The 21,102-nt window shown below is 42.8% G+C and overlaps 1 protein-coding gene across 2 annotated transcripts in view; it reads left to right on the top strand.

Annotated features, from left to right (window-relative positions):
• TRIP13 (thyroid hormone receptor interactor 13) overlaps positions 1-21,102 on the top strand; it is a 121,662-nt gene that overhangs the window by 83,166 nt on the left and 17,394 nt on the right. For both annotated transcript variants that reach the window (XM_073678440.1, XM_073678439.1), the window contains exons 8-10: positions 8,399-8,462; positions 15,357-15,443; positions 20,102-20,208. In XM_073678440.1, the coding sequence (XP_073534541.1) occupies positions 8,399-8,462; positions 15,357-15,443; positions 20,102-20,208 (258 nt within the window). The remainder of the gene's footprint in view (positions 1-8,398; positions 8,463-15,356; positions 15,444-20,101; positions 20,209-21,102) is intronic.

Raw genomic sequence — 21,102 nt, 5'->3', positions numbered from 1 at the left:
ATCTGGTGAGCATTTCAAGTTTGCACGCTGGACCTGGTCAGGCGACCTCCAGCAGAGCATTTCAAACTTTAACGGTCGAGCCCGCAGTGCCTGAGGTGATTTTGGCGCCAGACACAGAGAGAGACGTGATGCAGGCCGGACGCGCTGAAGGAACCAGCGAGAGAAACTGGGGTGAGAGACCCGTAAGGCAAAACAGGTGGCTGCCGGTGAACGAGCGCGGGATTCAGCGCAGCGGTCCCTCGGGTATCACGGCTACGGAAGAGGACCAGGACTTGGATACGACATTAAAGAAATGTACAAGACCCTCCTACCCACGACGTGGTAAACCACCCCGATTGACAGGACAAAGAGAGGATGGAAACGAGTCATGCCGGAGAGATCTCTTCAGCAGAAGCCAACGAGTGTCATCACTGAACAGGGCTGTCCCTTCAACTGCTTCCTCACGTACCAGGAACAATCAGGTTTAGGGTATCAGTTTGGGAGGGGGACAGGTGAGGTGGAACAAGCCAAACAGGATCTAATTGACTTTGTCAGAAAAAGACTTAAAGGCCTAGCTGGAATAACCGGAGAACCCCGCTAGGGCCATTTGCAGAACCAATGGACTTCAGTGCTAATCCCATATTTGGGCTATTGTGGTGTATTGTGTGTTATTGCTATTGTTATTGCTATTGTGATAGTGTTCTCATTACTAACCCCTGTTGCAATCCCTGTCAACTTGTTTAATATATATATATATATACACACTGCTCAAAAAAATAAAGGGAACGCTTAAACAACAGAATATAACTCCAAGTAGTTCAAAATTCTGTGAAATCAAACTGTCCACTTAGGAAACAACACTGATTGACAATCAATTTCACATGCTGTTGTGCAAATGGAATAGACAATAGATGGAAATTATTGGCAATTATCAAGACACCCTCAATAAAGGAGTGGTTCTGCAGGTGGGGAACACAGACCACATCTCAGTACCAATGCTTTCTGGCTGATGTTTTGGTCACTTTTGAATGTTGGTTGTGCTTTCACACTCGTGGTATCATGATACGGACTCTACAACCCACAGAAGTTGCTCAGGTAGTGCAGCTCATCTTGGATGGCACATCAATGCGAGCTGTGGCAAGAAGGTTTGCTGTGTCTGTCAGCATAGTGTCCAGAGGCTGGAGGCGCTACCAGGAGACAGGCCAGTACACCAGGAGACATGGAGGGGGCCATAGAAGCGCAGCAACCCAGCTGCAGGACCGCTACCTCCGCCTTTGTGCAAGGAGGAACAGGAGGAGCACTGTCAGAGCCCTGCAAAATTACCTCCAGCTGGCCACAAAGGTGCATGTGTCTGCACAAATGGTTAGAAACCGACTCCATGAGTGTGGTATGAGGGCCCGACGTCCACAGATGGGGGTTGTGCTCACAGCCCAACACCGTGCAGGACGCTTGGCATTTGCCACAGAACACCAGGATTGGCAAAGTCGCCACTGGCGCCCTGTGCTCTTCACAGATGAAAGCAGGTTCACACTGAGCACATGTGACAGAGTCTGGAGACGCCGTGGAGAGCTATCTGCTGCCTGCAACATCCTTCAGCATGACCGGTTTGGCAGTGGGTCAGTAATGGTGTGGGGTGGCATTTCTTTGAGGGCAGCACAGCCCTCCATGTGCTCGCCAGAGGTAGCCTGACTGCCATTAGGTACCGAGATGAGATCCTCAGACCCCTTGTGAAACCATATGCTGGTGTGGTTGGTCCTGGGTTCCTCCTAATGCAGGACAATGCCAGACCTCATGTGGCTGGAGTATGTCAGCAGTTCCTGCAAGATGAAGGCATTGAAGCTCTGGACTGGCCGGCCCGTTCCCCAGACCTGAATCCGATTGAGCACATTTGGGACATAATGTCTCGCTCCATCCACCAACATCATGTTGCACCACAGATTGTCCAGGAGTTGGCGGATGCTTTAGTCCAGGTCTGGGAGGAGATCCCACAGGAGACCATCCGCAACCTCATCAGGAGCATGCCCAGGCGTTGTAGGGAGGTCATAAAGGCACGTGGAGGCCACACACAATACTGAGCCTCAATTTGACTTGTTTTAAGGACATTACATCAAATTTGGATCAGCCTGTAGTGTGTTTTTCCACTTTAATTTTGGGGGTGACTCCAAATCCAGGCCTCTATTGGTTCATAAATTTCATTTCCATTGATGATTTTTGTGTGATTTTGTTGTCAGCTAATTCAGCTTTGTACAGAACAAAGTATTCAATGAGAATATTTCATTCATTCAGATCTAGGATGTGTTATTTGAGTGTTCCCTTTATTTTTTTAAGCAGTGTATATAAATTGTTATTTATAGGTATTTGACTGCCCTCATTTTGTGACTCTGCACATTGCATTCTGACACCTGCATTACATTTGGTGTAGTCGGCAGGATGCAACATTCAGACGCAGAGATGGGGAATCAGTCTGTGACTGGGTCTGTCAGTGGACATATACCCTTGGGGGCTATGCTCAGTCACCTTCCCAAATTCAAGGGGGATGATACGTCACTGTGGGACTGGGTAGAGAGACTGAAAAGTATGCTATGCATGTATCCCCTTAATCCCCTAGCCCAGGCTTAGTTGCTCGCACACTGGCTACCGTGCGTCAGGGTCGAGTACCCGTACACTGTATTAACCTAAGTGGCACAAGCCTACAGTTGTTGCCCCGCCAAGACATAGCGCGGGTTTGCATAATGCCAGAGGACCTAACCAAAGCGGATGCTATAGAGTTGGAGCTCGTGGATGGAGAACCATGGACCCTAGAGGTGTCCCTTCACAGGCAAGAAGTCAAAAGGGAACCTTTGGCTGGGCGTCGCCTCTTAGAGCAAATGGAGGCTAATCTCACTGAGTTCTCGGCTGGACAAGTTAAGCAGATCAAGCTACTTTTACAGCGTTACCAGGGGGTGTTTGCACAACATGAAGATGATTTCGGGTGCACTCGAGATATTCAACACAAAATACACACAGGAAATACGGCTCCCATTCAGGGAAAGTATCGGCAGATCCCACCTCAAATGTACCAGGAGGTGAAAGAACTTTTAGCCCATATGCTGCGGAATAGTGTAATTTGCGAAAGTCAGAGTCCTTGGGTAGCTCCTATTGTGCTAGTTCGAAAAAAAGATGGTACTCTGAGATTTTGCGCAGATTATTGGAAATTGAATGCATGTACTGTGCGAGACTCTTACCCATTACCCCGAATAGAAGAATCTCTATCCGCATTTGGAAGTGCTAAATTCTTCTCTTCTCTTGACCTGGCCAGTGGCTATTGGCAGGTCCCAGTAGCTGAGAAAGATCGTCTTTTGTTCTGTTCTTCCTACAGGTTTGTTTGAGTTTAACCGGATGCCGTTCAGGCTGACAAATGTACCAGGAATATTCCAAAGATTGATAGAGAGATGCTTGGGGGACCTCAACTTTGAAGCTACTTTAATTTATCTGATTGATATAATTATTTATTCAGTCACATTTGAAGATCATCTCTGCCGACTATAACAAGTGCTAGAACGACTTCAAAGGCATGGATTGAAAATTAAGCCTCGTAAGTGTCATCTCTTCAAACAAGCAATTGAATATTTGGGGCACACTGTGTCCAGTGCGGGAGTGTATCCCACTGCTGAGAAAGTAGCTGCAGTGCAGAAGTGGCCCACACCAGTCAACTTAAGGGATTTGAAACCAAATGCAAGGTTGGGTGCATTGTAACAACGGTGGGTTGAAAGTATGTCTAAATATCAGTACAAAATCACTTATCGGTCTAAGGCCCTGAACACCCATGCAGATGCACTGTCCCGGGTCACTCAGACGGGGCCAAAGAGAGATATAGATGAAGAGCTGGAAGGTGATGAGACCCCGGATTTTCGTCAATTCGCGGCAGCTGTAATCGTTGCTCAGAACTCTAAAGAAAAGGCAAGGCCCACTCAAATCCTGGGTCGCTCAAGAGACGAGTGGATACAGTTGCAACAGTTCGACCCAGAGTTGTCAAAGCATAGGGAATGGGTCGCTCTAGGACAGAGACCCGACCAGGAGGCTAGAGCTGCTTCACTCCCAACTACCCTACAAATCTTAGTTCAGTGGGAAAGACTCTTCTTGAAGGATGGCTTGCTATGCTGGAAAATCCAGCTACCTCGAGAGATGGACGTGACCTGTCAGGTATTAGTCCCAGGAACACTAGTAACACAATTAGCCCAGGAGGCTCATTGAAGAGGTTTCCATTTCGGCGTGGAGAAGACCTTCCGGTGGTTACAACGGCTGGTGTATTGGCCCCAACCGCGGCAAGAAATCGAAGAAGTTTGCCGAAAGTGTTGTCCATGTGAGTTGAGCAAGCCTCCTGGACAAAGAGCTCCCATTCAGACCATCCGAACTTCTGCACCATTAGAGGTTCTGATGCTTATGATCGATTATCTGACGATCGGAGCTTCATACACAGGCTACGGGCATTGTTTGGTAATGATCGATCACTTCACCAAGTTTGCAGTGGTGACACCTACTCGGGATCAGACGGCAGAGACCGCAGCCAAGGCCATTTGTCAAGATTTCATTCGGATCTATGGGTGTCTGAAGCGGATACATTCTGACCAAGGGGCCTGCTTCCAAGGGTGAGTCATGGATGAGTTATATCATATCTATGGAATCAACAGATCTCGAACAACGCCCTATCCCCCCCAGGAGAATGGGGTGTGTGAGCCCTTCAACCGAAACTTGTTGCATATGTTACGGACGTTGGAAAAGGACAAGAAAATGAAATGGCCCGAGTTCATGTCCGAGTTGGTGTGGGTGTATAATAATCGCGTTCATGCAATTACTGGTTACAAACCCTATATGCTGCTGTTTGGAAGGAATGGACGAGAGATTACTGAGCTAGTTCTAGACTCCGAAGATTCCGGTCCGTACAAAAGTCCGAGTACCTGTATTCGAGAACACAGACGGTGGCTTCATGCTGTGAGAAAACTGGTTGCGCTGAAATTTCAGGAAATAGAGCATACAGGGCGGCCCCCGATTTCAGTGAGCCCACTCCGACCAGGAGATCATGTGTTAGTAAGAGCCAAACCGGTTGGGAGTAAGCTAGACCATCGTTGGGAGTCGGTACCATATTGAGTGGTGAAGCAGATCCATCCAAAGAATTCAATCTACGAGATTAGGCCTGAAGGGGGTTATGCCACGACATCTAGGGTGTTGCACCGTAATATGCTATGACCCTGTTCGTCCGAAGCAGAGGACTGTAATAGAATTGAGTCTGCGGAAAAACTAACTTAAGTGCCACGCATGGTGACTCTGGAAGACGAAGAAGGATGGGCTACAATGCAATTGAGCCTTTCAGTCCCGAGTGAGATACAAAATGGATCAGGAGGCAATTTACAATCTTCACTGCTTGATTTATCAGATACCCCGGAATTACCTTCGCGAGAGGAACCCCGCACAACCGAATGGGCTAATGCTGGGATCCCTCCTAACCGATATGCTCAAGAGGAGTTTATCTGGTCTCAGATTCAACAGAAAACAGAAGAGTGTGCTCAACTCTTGTTTGAACTTACGCTGCCTCGAAGGAGGCATCGATCTCGCAAAGAATCCACTCGCACTTAGACTGGCGATCAAAAAGGAGGGAGGAAGGTAATAGAAGGAAAAAAGTCTTTCAGAGAATCATTGCGAGATGTATGTAATAAGGAGAAAGAGCGCCATCTGGTGAGCATTTCAAGTTTGCACGCTGGACCTGATCAGGTGACCTCCAGCAGAGGATTTCAAAATTTAACTGTCGAGCCCGCAGTGCCTGAGGTGATTTCTGTGCCAGACACGGAGAGAGACGTGATGCAGGCCGGACGCGCTGAAGGAACCAGCGAGAGAGACCCGTAAGGCAAAACGGGCGGCTGTCGGTGAACGAGTGCGGGATTCAGGGCTACGGAAGAGGACCGGGACTTGGATACGACATTAAAGAAATGTACAAGACCCTACTACCCACGACGTGGTAAACCGCCCCGATTGACAGGACAAAGAGAGGATTGAAACAAGTCATGCCGGAGAGATCTCTTCAGCAGAAGCCAACGAGTGTCATGACTGAACTCGGCTGTCACTTCAACTGCTTCCTCACGTACCGGGAACAATCGGGTTTAGGGTATCAGTTTGGGAGGGGGACGGGTGAGGTGGAACAAGCCAAACGGGATCTAATTGACTTTGTCAGAAAAAGACTTAAAGGCCTAGCTGGAATAACCGGAGAACCCCGCTAGGGCCATTTGCAGAACCAATGGACTTCAGTGCTAATCCCATATTTTGGCTAGATACAGTATTTTAGAGAAGGATTTTATTGTTATTGCTATTGTGATGTATTGTGTGTTATTGCTATTGTGATAGTGTTCTCATTACTAACCCCTGTTGCAATCCCTCTCAGCTTGTTATATATATATATATATATATATATATATATATATATATATATATATATATATATATATATACATATACATACATACATGTACTGGCTGTACTTTGTATGGGGAAAACCTGGTGACAGGTTCCCTTTAAGATGCAAATATCATTGACATTAAAGGGAATCTGTTAGCAGGTTTTTGCTATGTAATCTGAATACAGCAGGAGATAGAAACTGAAACAGAGTTCAGGGATGTGGCACTTGTCAAAGTGCATACTGTTTACTAACTGTGAAGAATTTATCACCAAGATTAACATTGCGGGCTACACTAGTCCGACCACGCCCCTCCCCTGTGGACGGGGGAAGCTTTCTTGGCTCTGCTACATGTAAAAACTCCGTGTCACAACTGCTACACCCAGTAAACTAAGTGATACATTGTTGGATTCAGCTTCTCTTTGCCTACATCATGCTACTTTCAGATAAGGTAGCAAAAACCTGCTGACAGATGCCCTTTAAGGCTGTGTGCCCACGATGCGTTTTTTAAGCATTTCCGCAGCTGCAGAAACGCTTAAAAAACGCTTGGTAGAAGGCCTGCCATGTTCCCCAATGATAATCTGCATGTGCTGTGCACATGCTGTGGAAATTTCCGCTGCGGATTATCATTGCGGAAAAAAACGCAGCACTACCAATTATTTTGCAGAAGTGCTGAGTTTTTGCCGCCATTGACTTGCATTAGACCGCGCCAATTCCGCAAGACTGCATCTGTACTTGCGTAATTGCCGCGTTCTAATGTGCGGATGGTACCCAGGTACCATTAAAAAAGCTGTGAAAAAAGAATAAAATAAAAAATAAATGTATACTTACCTTCTGGCGGCCCGTGCTGCACTCCTCCTTGCTTCCCGGCACTTCGCGATGGAATGAAGGACTTGCGCTGACGTCAGAGTCATGTGACGGGTCACGCGACGCTGACGTCGGCAGGTCCTTCAGTCTACCGCTGCCGGCAGCCGGGACCAAGCGAAGCAAGACAGCGCGGGCCATCGGAAGGTAAGTATATATTTTATTTTTTTACATTCTTTCGGGTCACACTATATAAATCCATGCCGTTTGCATGGATTTATATAGTGTGACCAAGTTGACGAGGACTTTCCAAGTGATGCTAAAATCGCTTGGAAAGCGCTTGTCAACCCGCATGCGGAAATGCAAGTGAAGAACGCTTCACATCCGCATGTCCCTGGCAGGAAAATGCATGTACAATCCGCATGCGTTTTTTTCTGCCAGGGAGATGCAGAAACGCTCAGGAAAAAATCCGAAGCATTTCTGCATTGGTGCACATAGCCTAAAGCAGGAGTACATAAGCTTACCTTTCTACAACATCCATACACCCCTTAAAACCACCCCACATCGCCCTCCTTTCTAACCTCTGGTGGCATGCTTATTGTTTTCAGGACTGTTATTCTTCTTGTGCCGTATTTACCAGACTATAGAGAGAGTTTCAGGTTGCACATATACAGGACACAAACAATATGATAAATAATCCAATACTGCAGTAAGAGCAAAGTAACCTAAGGAGAGTTTATATAAGAGAATTCATAAAACCTGTGTGGGTCCTACAGGAACTACCCCTGACATGCGTTTTGCATTAGCTTCTTCCGAGGGGAAGCTGTATGGGTATTATATCAAACTTGACCAACATTGAGCTATTATATTGATTTTTATAGGATACCTCATGTGAAAATGTAGGAGCAATTGTTTCTTGCACTGCCACGTTATTTATCCTTAAGAGATTATTACACCACACAAAGTGGATATAGTAAAAAAAGCTTTGTGGTTTCTGTTTCTGTCTGACGTTCTCTTGTTTTTTTATCAGCTTTTTAATATTTATTACTGTATAAATAATAAAGCTTTGATATTTTGAACTGGCGTAGTACTGCTATTTTTTTATGATATATACTTATTGTCTGAGTATTTTTTTTTCTGCTTGTAAGGGAGCAAAATGAATAATATACTTTATTCAATTTTATTTTCTAGATATAGATATGGTCAACTTATAGAGATCAATAGCCACAGTCTCTTCTCAAAATGGTTTTCAGAGGTAAGCACATTAAATAAGGTAGAAAAAAGCGCAGTAACCTGAGTGGCTTGACTGACTAGTGACACTGTGTTTTCCGTGCATGTGATTGTACTGATAAAGACTTGAAATGTTCCAGCACTCATGATTCTGGATACAAAACGTACAGTTAGCACCAGAGTACTGGCATAACATTATTGCAGATGTCGCAAAATTTTTGTGCATCTTGTTACTGGCATACATTTTGTGACTTTTGCCATTTTTTACACCAGCTCCAACAATTTTTTGAAAAATCAATGGAGCTTAGTGAAAGTGGGATTGGTACGACAAATTCATCATGATTTACAGAAGTGGCGTAAATTACAGCAGAAATGCACTCCTGTCTCTGACTGAAATGCAATTCTTTCTCTGGTGCATGGCAGCGGAAAGATGCGCCAAATTCATTAAAACGGGCGCCTCTTCCTCCAGCGGAGTCTGCATCAAGACTAGAGTATAAAATGCCAGTCTTAATGAATCGGCATCATAGACTTTATTTAGGACTTGAGGTACCACGTAAAACGCAGGAAAAAAGTAAGTGCCTTTCCACGGACACATTTCAGGCCATAAAGCCTCAGTTGTAGCTGCAAAACAGCAAATTCGTTGTCTGAAACACTTGAATGGTAATGCAGTTGTTTTTTTCTTTGTTTTATCCAAAGTTCTGAATAAAGCCAATGGCCCGGATTCATCAAAGCAATTTTCAAAAAAATTCTGGTGTAAATGGCTTTGAGCAGCTGCAAACCTTTTGCGCAACTATGAGTTCTGCAAAAATTTTGTGACACTTCGCGTTTTCACACCAGATTTTCCCAGCTCCACCAAAATGGACAGAGCTGGGACATGGGACATAACACTACAGTTCATCTAATTCATGATGTTGCAGCTGTGGCATAATTTCTGCCAGAAATCCTACTCTAGTTAGGAACTGTAGTCAGGAACTGTAGGAACTTTTACTGTTAATGAATCAGGAGCATCTGACTCCTATACTCCCCCCCTATCAAGACCAGCAAGAAAGCCTTGATGAATCTGGGCCAAAATGTTTTCATCCTGAATCACAAGTGCTGGAACGTTTAAGGTGTTTATGAAAAATCCTTTGTTCTAGAAATATGCGGACCAAAAATTTGGAGGTGAGCAGGTTAATGTTTTCACTTACAGCTGCTTTACTGCATGTGATAGTTGTACGTAGGAAAATTTAATTGTCAATTGAAAACAAAACATATTTTAAAACCCTGGGGAAAATGATTTCATTACTTCATTAACCCCTTAACTACCGCCAATGCACATTAAAATGGCTGTCGTTAAGTGGCCTTATTCCCTCATCGCCGTTTTAAAACCGCAAACTGGAATAAGTAAATTGCACCACCCCGCGGCCGAAATTCCTGCGGATGACAGCTGACATCCTGCAGTATTTTCCTTGGCCGGTTTTAATGTCGCTAATGTATTCAATTACTGTTTTTGGCAGAAAAGATCATACAACATGGAGAAAAAATTCATGGCTAGGTGTAGTCGAGTAGTGGGCAACCAACAGAATCAACAGTCACAACATGCACGCTTCTAATTTGATGTAATTGGCTCATTTAATTAAAGGGGGTGTTCTAATTAATAGTAGGACGAAGTTTAGTTAATGAAGTCATTCATTCTGTGAAGATACAGGTGTCATTCATTGCCCTTATTTACAGTAGGAGGGCAGCAAATGTTGTAATTGCTGGTTTTAGCTCTTTCTCAGTGAGAAAAATGGATCAATTCAAACATTATACTGAAGGATAAAGAACTCTGATCAAGAAGTTGATTGGAGAGGGGAAAACATATAAAGAAGTGCAGAAAACAATTGGCTGCTCAGCTAAAAAGTTTTCCAATGCTTTAAAATGGAAAATAAAACCTGAAACACATAGTAGGAAAAGAAATACTACCATCCACATAGATCATAGAATTACAAAATGGCAAAGAAGCATCCAATGATCAGTGCCAAGGAGATCAAAGAAGATCTTTAGTTACCTATGAGTCCTGTAACCATCAGAAGACGCCTACGTGAAGCCAAACTATTTGCAAGAAACCCTTGTAAAGTACCATTGCTGAGATAAAAATGTGTTGAAAAAGTTACAGTTCGCCAAAAAAACGCATTGACTAAAGAGAAGTGGCGTAACCTTCTATGGACAGGTGAGAGCAAGATTCTTCTTATTGGGTCTAAAGGCCCCAGACCGTTTGTGAGACTAATCCTAAACACTGAATTCAAGCCACAGTACACTGTAAGACTAAAACCTGAGGTGCAAGCATAATGGTTTGGGGGCATTTCGCACATAATGGAGTTGGGCCCATTTTTATCGCATACCAGGCACCATGAACCAGATTTAATATATAAAAATACTGGAAGAGGCCATGTTGCCTTTTGCTGAAAAAGAAATGCCCTTGAAATGGGTGTTTCAGTAGGACAGCGACCCTAAACACACCAGCAAGCAAGCAACATCTTGGTTCCAGACCAACAAGATTGATGTTATGAAGTGGTCAGCCCAATCCTCGGGGCTCAATCCGATTGAGAATCTGTAGAATTTGCTTTCTTAGGTTTTTTATACAAAATAGCTATGGAATGTAGTGAAGTCTGCTTGCGCTGGAATATCTATTCGTAGGTGTCAAATGTTAATCGACTCCATACCACACAAATGTAAAGCAGTATCCAGAACTAATTATTAGTTCAGTGATTAACAGAAAAGCTAAGTCTGTAAACACATTTCATGTTATACTGTAGATATGTGAGTCTGTAAATGAAAACTGCTATTTTTTGAGCAGCCTATTATTCCTTTTTCTTCATTTTCAGTTTAAAAATTGATATTTGTTCATGTTTTCATTTGGAATTGAATGTACAGCACATCCAGTGCTTTTGTGTATATGGAAATAAATGCTATTATGAGGATTGAGTTATGACTGTAATCTCCTCCCCTAACTGCTCACACATAAAAATAAAAGCACATTGAAAAGAAAGGTGAACTGGTCATTTAAAAATCACATTTTTATTATTATGACCATTAATTCAAATATTAAAATAAATATCTACTCACCAACATGCCAATAAAGTGTATTATTTGCTCCAACTTGGATTTCATACCCAGACATCTAAATCTCAGCCTGTTTGTAGGTATGGCCTGTTCGGTGGTTACACAACAGTGTGTACTTTAATTTGTGTGATTGACCAGTTTCCAGTTTAGATGAATATTTTCACAGACCATTGATTCATCCGCAATATATTACAGCTGAATCACCGCACTGATAAGTAGTCTATTCACATAGATGCACACAGCTGGAATGTCCCGAAACAAACACACATGAGACACTCTCGGGCAAATGAGTGCCAATGCAAAGATGTCAATGAAAGCCGCTGTAAATGTGTTACTAGAAGCGTGTCGACAGTGAGTGGTTTGTAAAGTGCTGTTGTTTCTAATTAATAAATCCAATAATGCATTGATACTTGATAGCTGTACTACATAAGTACATACAGTACTAATAAAAATAATGCAATATCCAAAACTAAGAGGTAACCGGCCAGTCACGAAGTAAAGTAAATGCTTGATCTTCAGTTTAGTACGACGACAGCCAACTTTGATCCATCCTATGCAAAGCAGCTCCCAGTAATTTGCCTCCTGCTACAGCCAGTGCTGTGGAGTCAGTCCTGGAGTCAATATAAAATGGTCTGACTCCTAAAATATATAATAAATTGGGTACAGTAGGGTCATCTGCTTTGGCTCTTGTTTAACTTATTGACCCATTGTCAAAAATGACTGGGAATTGTCATATTTGTTAAGGATTATCTATTAGTCATGTGGTAGCTATCTTTTCTTTTATCTGAGCACTTTATTAGGGACCTGAAGGACAGCCACCATTGAGCGGGGGCGCCATACTGTTTCACAGTAGGGTGCCATCCTCCGCTGGCAGGCAGGGCATACATTAGGGTTAGCGTAGGGTGATGCTAGTAAGCATTTTCCTATATGTATAATATAATAAGTATCTTGCTGTTTAGTAATATTTGTCTTTTTTGGGGGGTCTCTCTGGTTGCCTTTTGTATCCCCTCTGGTATTTTATACATAGTTGGTTGATGAGATTTTTAACTATAGCTATTAAAAGTTACATTTTAGGGGTCTCTGATCTTTTTGGTATATGTACACGCTCAATAGTGACCAGTGCTGCAGAGTCAGGGATATTGAGGAGTCGAAGGTTTGGCTTACTGACTCCCCAACCTTGTCTATGGCAACTGATCTGGCCCACAGTAAAACTGAGCAGTTTGTCATCAGTGTGGAGCATTGTGACTGACTTTGGACTTTTTCAGTGTTCATGCATGGTTGTTAGTGATTGAAGTTTACTGTATATTCCATCTACTTACAGAGGCATGCATAAAAAAAATCACAATGCAACCTAATCATAAGAAAAACAATAACAAACCGCATACTGAAAAAAGTAGCTAATGCAATAGGGCAAACACACTATTCCAAAAAATACCCAAATATTATTTTAATTCATTATTTAATAATTCATGTGGTAAAAAATAATTGTATATATCCACATTGCTTCTTTTTTCAGCAGGATTTTTTCTATCCCCAGCTCTACGATTTTCATATAGTTAATAAATTGCCTTCAAATCAAAACTGATAGTTTTTTGTCATGATGGTGAATGAAATGTGAAGCTAGAGGCTTGTTGATGCCAACTTTTCTAATGTCCCTTATATGTTCAGATATCCTGCGCTACAGTGAGCGCTTTTTCTTTCCTACATGAATCTTATTGCATCGGGATCCACTTACGTATTTTAGATAAGCTTATTGTATTATCTTGAGACCATAAAATCTCATGTTTTTCTTTTTTTTCCCTTGTTCTTGTGTTATTTGAAAGTGACCCTGGCAGGATGCATCAGGCACTGGTTGTATGATCTTAGCCAGGTTTGTTTGACTCTGAGGGTGCGTTCCCATGTTCAGGATTTGCTGTCGTTTTGACGCTGCAGAACATCCGCACCTATTATGCAAATTAGCGGACACTAATTTTACGTTTGTTTTTACACATTCAAATGTTCCTCATTAATGCAATTCTGAGGGGAAAGTCTACATGCGGACCCGCAAGAGAAATTGACAAGCTGCGAATCTGAAAGATGCGCCACATGTCAGTTTCCACAGGTGTGCCGCAGGTGCACATAGACACACAGTGGACATGACATTTCTAGAAATCCCATCCACTATGCTGTAGCATCTGTCCGCTCTGTTTTTTACGGTGCATAAACACAGCGTTAAAACTGCAGCAAATCCTGAATGTGGGAGCGTAGCCTGAAATGTTGAGGTCTGTATGGGGAAGATACCTTTCACTCCAGGGCAGCGGTGGGGAAGTATGTTTTTCTCTGAAACACTGCAGCATTTCAGAGTCAAACATGCATGACTGAGACCATACAGCCAGTGCCTGATGCATGCTGCCCGATCCACATGCAGCATATATCTGCTGTCATAGAAAATGATACCTTGATATCTGCAATCAAATGTTTTATTCCAGGGAAATCCACTTCATCTTAATATGTAAATGAGCTGTTAAGATCTATGGAAAAGACCTAGATCTCCCTGAGAATCCAGAGCTGATTTTAAATGAAAGGTGGGCATTACCAATTTGAGATCTGTAGACCAGGAGAGCAGACTGTCACTTATTTCAGGTCTCTTAAACTGGTAACCCCCCATTTCATTTAAAAGGAGGGAGATTTCAGGGAGATCTAGATCTTAACATCTGTTGGATTTTTCTGGCATAAAAATTCTGATTACAGATATCAAGGTATCATTTTATTCAGTTTCCAATGACCTACATGCCCATATTGACGGCTAAGGAAAGTTGATCATACTGACACATTCTCTTTATTAAAAACTTTGTAACAGTTTCATAGGTAACAAACTTCCTAAATGTAGGTTTGAATATCTTTTTAAGGGTGATTTTTTTTTTAAATGGGATCACTTTGGGATGTGTCTTTTACTGACATTGAAGCCCTTCAAAGTCCTTTCAAAAGTGAAGTGGTCCCTAAAAAGATAGTAGAAATGAAAAATTGCTGCTAAACTTGTTACCCTGCAAACATACTAAGAAAAAAAACATGAGATATGGTAAATGTTACTTAACTATTTTTTGTGATCTATTTGTTTTAAAGGAGCTGTTCACTAATAGGACAACACCATCTTAATCTGAATGTTTTCCCCGTTAAAATAAAAACACTTAGCGATATACTCACCTTCTGTGCTGGTGCTGTTCCATCGATGTCCACGCTTTCCCCGGGCTCGCATCACATTATGTCACACAAGCCCTGCGCCCAAACAGCACTGGCTCCACTGTCCCTGTCTTCAGGCAAATTGAACATCAAGAGGAGGTCAAAGAGCCCTGACTTCCTGTTGATGTTGGATATGTCCAAAGGCGGGGACAGTGAAGCCAGTGCTGATTAGGTGCCGAGCTCAGGTGACGTAACAACCTCACGTGAGCCCCAGGAACGCGAGAGACGACACCACTGGAATGGCGCCGGCACTGAAGGTGATTAGAAGTGTTTTTATTTTAACAGGGACAAACATTCACATTGAGAAGGGGTTGTTCACTAATAGTGGACAAACCCTTAAGGTCATGAAAAGTCAGTTCAAAAATTGCAGTCTTTCTTTTTAAACTACCATCAAATGTTATGATTTATTATAAATAAAGGCAAATCATATCAACCTAAATTTATCACTAACCTAAAGTAAAATGCATCACGAAAAACAGTTTGTCAGGGCGACAATACCAGGCTTCAGCAGGTAGAGGTAAATGTTAGGGGACTGTTTACCTTTTTTTTTTCTCATTTGAAACCTGACATCAAAAAGTTATCAGTGTTAAAATATTAATATCATTTGTGTTTTCAGAGTGGCAAATTAGTAACAAAAATGTTTCAGAAGATTCACGAACTCATAGATGACAAAGATGCTCTAGTGTTTGTGCTAATAGATGAGGTAAGTCCCCTTCTAATTGTGTATTTCCTTTAGAGAAAAAAGAAATGACAAGATTGATAAATACCTTTTCATACAGCTATGCAAAGGATTAAAAACATGTACGTTCACAGCATTGCTATAGAACATTTAATATAGGACTTGCTTGGATTGTTTTATTGTGTGCAGGATTGTTCTCTCCAATACTTAGACGTGTCTGGCTGTATAGCAAGCCGCACAACAAACTCTTAGATTGGTACGGTTCCTTCCAATTTCTACACTACGCATCTTCCTTGGAGCATGGACCCAAAGGTTCCTGCAGGTTCTTCACTAGCAGATCTTCGAGGGCTGGGAGTCGTCTGTCTCTCATCAGTTCTTCCTCTGCTCCTGTCTTTTGAATGTATCAGACAGTAGCAGAAGATATACAAAAAGTGGGAAACTGTTCTGCACACTATAAGTGGCACTTTAATATAGTGACTTTACTATATATTTACAATTTTCACTCTTCTTTGCACTTACAGCTATTTATTCCCAATGTGGAGCTACTGGTGGTCAAATAGAAGCTATAAAAACACAATTACTGTATTTTTCAGACTATAAGACACACCGGACCATAAGACGCACCTAGGTTTTAGAGGAGGAAAATAGGAAAAAGATTTAAGCAAAAAATGTGGTCATGATGCCCTGATATGGGGGAGGGGGTCTGCTGCTGACACTGGTATAGGGGTAATGTCCCCCAATTCAGTTAATATCCTCCATCCTAGTATATATGGCCCTTCCTTCCTGTTATATGTGGCTCCCATCACCATCCTGATATGCATGGCACCCCAGTCCACCATCCTGGTATGCATGGCACCCCTCATCTCCTATCCTGGTATGCATGGCACCACCTGATCGCCATCCTGGTATGCATGGCACCCCTCATCCCCATCCTTGTATGTATGGCACCCCCTGATCCACATACTGGTATGCATGGCATCCCTCATCCTGGTATGTATGGCATACTGATATGAAGGCACCCTTCATCTCTCATCCCTGTTCCTGGTATATATGGCTACCCTCATCCATCTTCCTGGTATGTAAGGCCCCCCTCATCCGTGTTCCTGGTATGTATGGCCCCCCCCTCATCCCTGTTCCTGGTATGTATGGTCCCCCTCATCCTCCTTCTTGGAATGTATGGTCCCCCTCATCCTTCTTCCTGGAATGTATGATCCCCCTCATCCTTCTTCCTGGAATGTATGGTCCCCCTCATCCTTCTTCCAGGAATGTATGGTCCCCCTCATCCTTCTTCCTGGAATGTATGGTCCCCCTCATCCTTCTTCCTGGAATGTATGGTCCCCCTCCTCCTTCTTCCTGGAATGTATGATCCCCCTCATCCTTCTTCCTGGAATGTATGGTCTCCCTCATCCTTCTTCCTGGAATGTATGGTCTCCCTCATCCTTCTTCCTGGTATGTATAATCCCCCCTCCCCCCCCCCAATACCATGCTGTACACAAAAAAATAAACACTAGTTCTACTCACCTTTCTTCCCTGTGTTCAAATACTGTGTCCTCCTCTGCAGCCAGCACTGATCTCAGTGTGAGCTGCGCATGGCGATGACGCCATGCGCCCTCACACTGAGATGCTGTGCCGGCAGAGTCGCTGCTCCCCACGCCGGGATCGGACGCGCGAAAAGTCTGCCAGCTATTAAAGTCCATGAATATTCTCTACAACCCACTCCCATTAATAAATAACCATATATTCATAAGGTACATTGTAAAAAAAACACTCTAACCAGAGTAAGGTCCCACATATAGGAAAAGTGGAGATTTATGCCACTCCATAAAGCTAATATATATGCAAACACGAAAAACTGAGTTTTTTGGCAAAAGTTTGACAGAATATTTTATTAAACACTTAGGATAAATTACGTATAGCAAGGAACAACCCGGCACCCAAGTTGGGCAGCATACATAAGTATATTCATGTTGATACTCATAGAAGATAGAAATCTCAATGGAAAAAGTGCAGCAGTGCTTATTCCCAAGTGGGATAACTGTTTAAGTGCTACATACGACAATCAGACTCCATAAATAAATTCATTGTCTATGCAAAATAATATAACGGAATGCATTCCGCCCGAGGAAGCTGTCAAACACACCACACGAAACGCGCGTTGGGGATCTTTTCTTGTTGGGCTGCTACTTTTAAGCAATGGGTAAGAGTGCAATATTATGATTTAACAAATGGCTTTATGTGTTTATGTGCTGACACGACCGTTATATTATTTTGCATAGATAATGAATTTATTTATGGAGTCTGATTGTCGTATGTAGCACTTAAACAGTTATCCCACTTGGGAATAAGCACTGCTGCACTTTTTCCATTGAGATTTCTATCTTCTATGAGTATCAACATGAATATACTTATGTATGCTGCCCAACTTTGGTGAGGGGTTTTTCCTTGCTGTACGTAATTTGTCCTAAGTGTTTAATAAAATATTCTGTCAAACTTTTGCCACTCCCATTAATAGCAGGCACGCTGACCACCAGCTGCTGCAGGAGCCACGCTGCGGTACAGTGTGCCGGCTATTAAGGAAAATGAATATTCAGTGCTCCCCAGTGAATATTCATATTCTTTAGTAGCGGGCACAGTGTAGGCTGCAGCAGGTGGCTCCTGCCTCCTGTGCCCGATCCACCGCCACTGCAGCTCCCCCTACACCACCCACAGCCACCATATATACACCATATACATTCGGACTATAAGATTCACCCCCGACTTTCCTCCAAAATTTTGGAGGAAAAAAGTGTGTCTTATAGTCCGAAAAATACGGTAAGTAAATAATTGACAGTACTGTCATTCTTTGTTCAAAATATTCTATCAATCTTATGTAGCTTCTGTACAGTGTAACGATGAATGATGGTAGCTGGGAGCCAGGCTTTGGCCTGATGTAAACTCCTACTAATAACACCTTTCAATCATATTCATGTGAACGGTTCTGATATGGTGCATCTTTACTTTAAATATTAACATTGTCATCTGTAAATTCAGGTTCAATTTTATTTAAAAATGTTGTCACAATAGAAGAGATATAGATTTCTTGACCCTGTATATTATCTTTTCTGCAACTATGCAAAGAATCATGTTATTCAGGTTGTGACTCTTATTTCTAAAGAGTAGTAAATTGGATCCTAAAAAATACACCTAAAGAAGGTTTATCCACAGTATTCTTGGATAAAGTGGGATGCATAATTGGACAGGTTAACCGTGGCCAGCCTCTTCTACTACAATGGGTTTGATGTTCATCATAGATCTATCTCCACAAATGTGTTTAAAAACCCCACACCAACATCAATATGACTGTAATTGAAATGGCAGCCGGTTTAGAACTTGACTTCCTTGTAGTTGTAAACTGTTGCGGTATGTCCAGATGTAACAGAGATTTGAAAATCTCCTTCATGTCCTACATTTTGAGCATTTTCTCCTGCAACAGTTTGACGCAGTCTTGAAAACCCCCTTTTGGTACAGAATTTACAGCAAAATCCATGGCAGCACTGCTAGTAGACTTTACATAATTATGTGAAAAACACTTTTTGAATGTAAAACAAGATGCAAGCTGCTATATATAACATGCCAAAACCAAAATTATGCACTTAAAGGGAATCTGTCAGAATGATCCATTCCTCCCTCTCTCCCCCTCCTTCAGAAAAAAAAATAGTTATATGGTCTGGAGGCTCTCAGAAGGATAATGTCATGCATACCATAACGTTGGCAATCTTTTGCTTCCGGTCTTAAAAAAGTCACTGTTTTAATCCAGTCACGTAAATGAGGCTTATGTGCTCTGAGTGTCACTTCCCAAGCTTCTGCCTCATCGGCTCCATTCCTCTCCCATCCTTACTTTCCTCTGCTTGACTGACAGCTCCTTTGCTTGAAGTTATACAGCAAAATAACAGGGCAGGGACTAGAGTCCATAGTGACAAGTGCTTCCTCATGCTCAAAGCACTGTCGATGTCTTAGTAACGGAGGAATGGACTCGCAAGCTAAAGATATGAATGGACTTTCTTTGGAAGGGCTATATGCGCATATCAACAGTGTGGGGTGAAATTCTGCTGATAGATTCCCTTTCAACTTTATTTTGATTCAACTTTTTTTTAGTTCATAACTAAACATGGTGTAAAGAAAGTGGGAAACCCCTTAACTGCAATTCATCTTAAAGGGAACCTTTCAGCTGATTCATTCTGTCCGAATTGTGGGTAGTATAAATCAGAAGATGATTTGCTGTTGTCATGTATGTCTTGCTCTGAATTGCTGCGCCATTACAAAGAGATAATATGAAAAGCCATCATGGGACTAAGAGTTTCTATACACACACATAGGGGGGATCTGTCAGTTATGGGGAGTGGGGCTAGAAGAATTAGCCGGGGACCTGCCTCAGAATAGTCATCCAAGATTCCTACACTTGAGATAATGCAGCCACACTCTGATTCATGTTGCCTCTTGTATGAGCTTGAATCCGCTTCAAATTCTGCAATATGAGATTACAACTAAATCTCTTTTATGTAAAGACTGCTAGGATGTGGGGAATGCACAAGTTAAAATAAATATTAGCTAACATGCATTGTAAAAAAAATGTAATTTACGCTAAAGTACCTAGCTTTACATAATTTCTCATTTACAGAATGTAATCTGTTGCTCAAATTTAGGTTGAAAGCCTTACTGCAGCACGAAGTGCATCTAGAGCTGGCACTGAACCTTCTGACGCCATTCGTGTAGTGAATGCTGTTCTGACTCAGATAGATCAAATAAAAAGGTATGTGGTTTTTACTCTTTGAAGAACTGCTTCAGGCAGTGATTAGGGACCGCAAAGGTCAGAAATGCGTTGTCTTATCTTTTTATGGTTTCTCACTCTGCCACTTACTCTTTCATTGCACACGCCTCAGCATTCAGTAGTGAACACTGCGTATGTGTGCTCAAATAGCAAGAAGAAATTAAAAGGCCGATGGCCATCAAAACACAGCTGCCGGCCCAAGCACTGTGGTCCCCAGGAATCTGCCCGAGGACCAGAGAAAAGGTCATCGAGGGCCGTAAATGGCCCTCGGGCCTGAGGTTCCCTACCCCTGATGTAAATGATCAAGATTTGTTGCTGGCAGCTTCCTTTGCTTACCAAAGACAACACAGATGTGCTTGACAGGAGACAAGTCTGCAGACGTTGCGGACCATGGTGGCACATTTTGGCTATGCAGGCTGCTCACAGTAGCACAAGGAATTTGTGCCCTGGCATAGTCATGTGGGAAAAGGAGACTCTGGAGACTGTGGAGCAGTGGCATATCGCCAATGATCCCCTCTCCCCCCTTCCCTGTCATCCTAGATGCCGATACAGTTCAAAAGCAAAGATGAGACAGGGAGCGTCAGCTGACGCTCCCTCTCCCATCATTCCCCATCGGCGTCTGACATCTCAGCACATGGAGCGTGATGACATCACTACGTAGCACCCACTGCCATGAGATGTGCGACACTTTAGAACGTTTGCCGCAGAGACCAGAGCAGCAAGAGAAGGAGGAGAGATGAGTGTTGTATTTCTTTTTAATCAGTGAGTACATTCTGGTGGCCATAATACTATACGGAGGACTATGGGGAGTGCATTATACTGTATGCAGTACTGTGGGGAGTCTACTATCAGGGCTGTGGAGTCAGTAAGCTAAAC

This window comes from Phyllobates terribilis, unplaced genomic scaffold, assembly GCF_046119375.1.
Source record: "Phyllobates terribilis strain yellow unplaced genomic scaffold, ASM4611937v1 Scaffold_4__5_contigs__length_816908805, whole genome shotgun sequence".
In the NCBI taxonomy this organism is placed as follows: Eukaryota; Metazoa; Chordata; class Amphibia; order Anura; family Dendrobatidae; genus Phyllobates; species Phyllobates terribilis.
The sequence above is the reverse complement of the archived record's forward strand: the minus strand, read 5'-3'. Positions and strand labels throughout refer to the sequence as shown.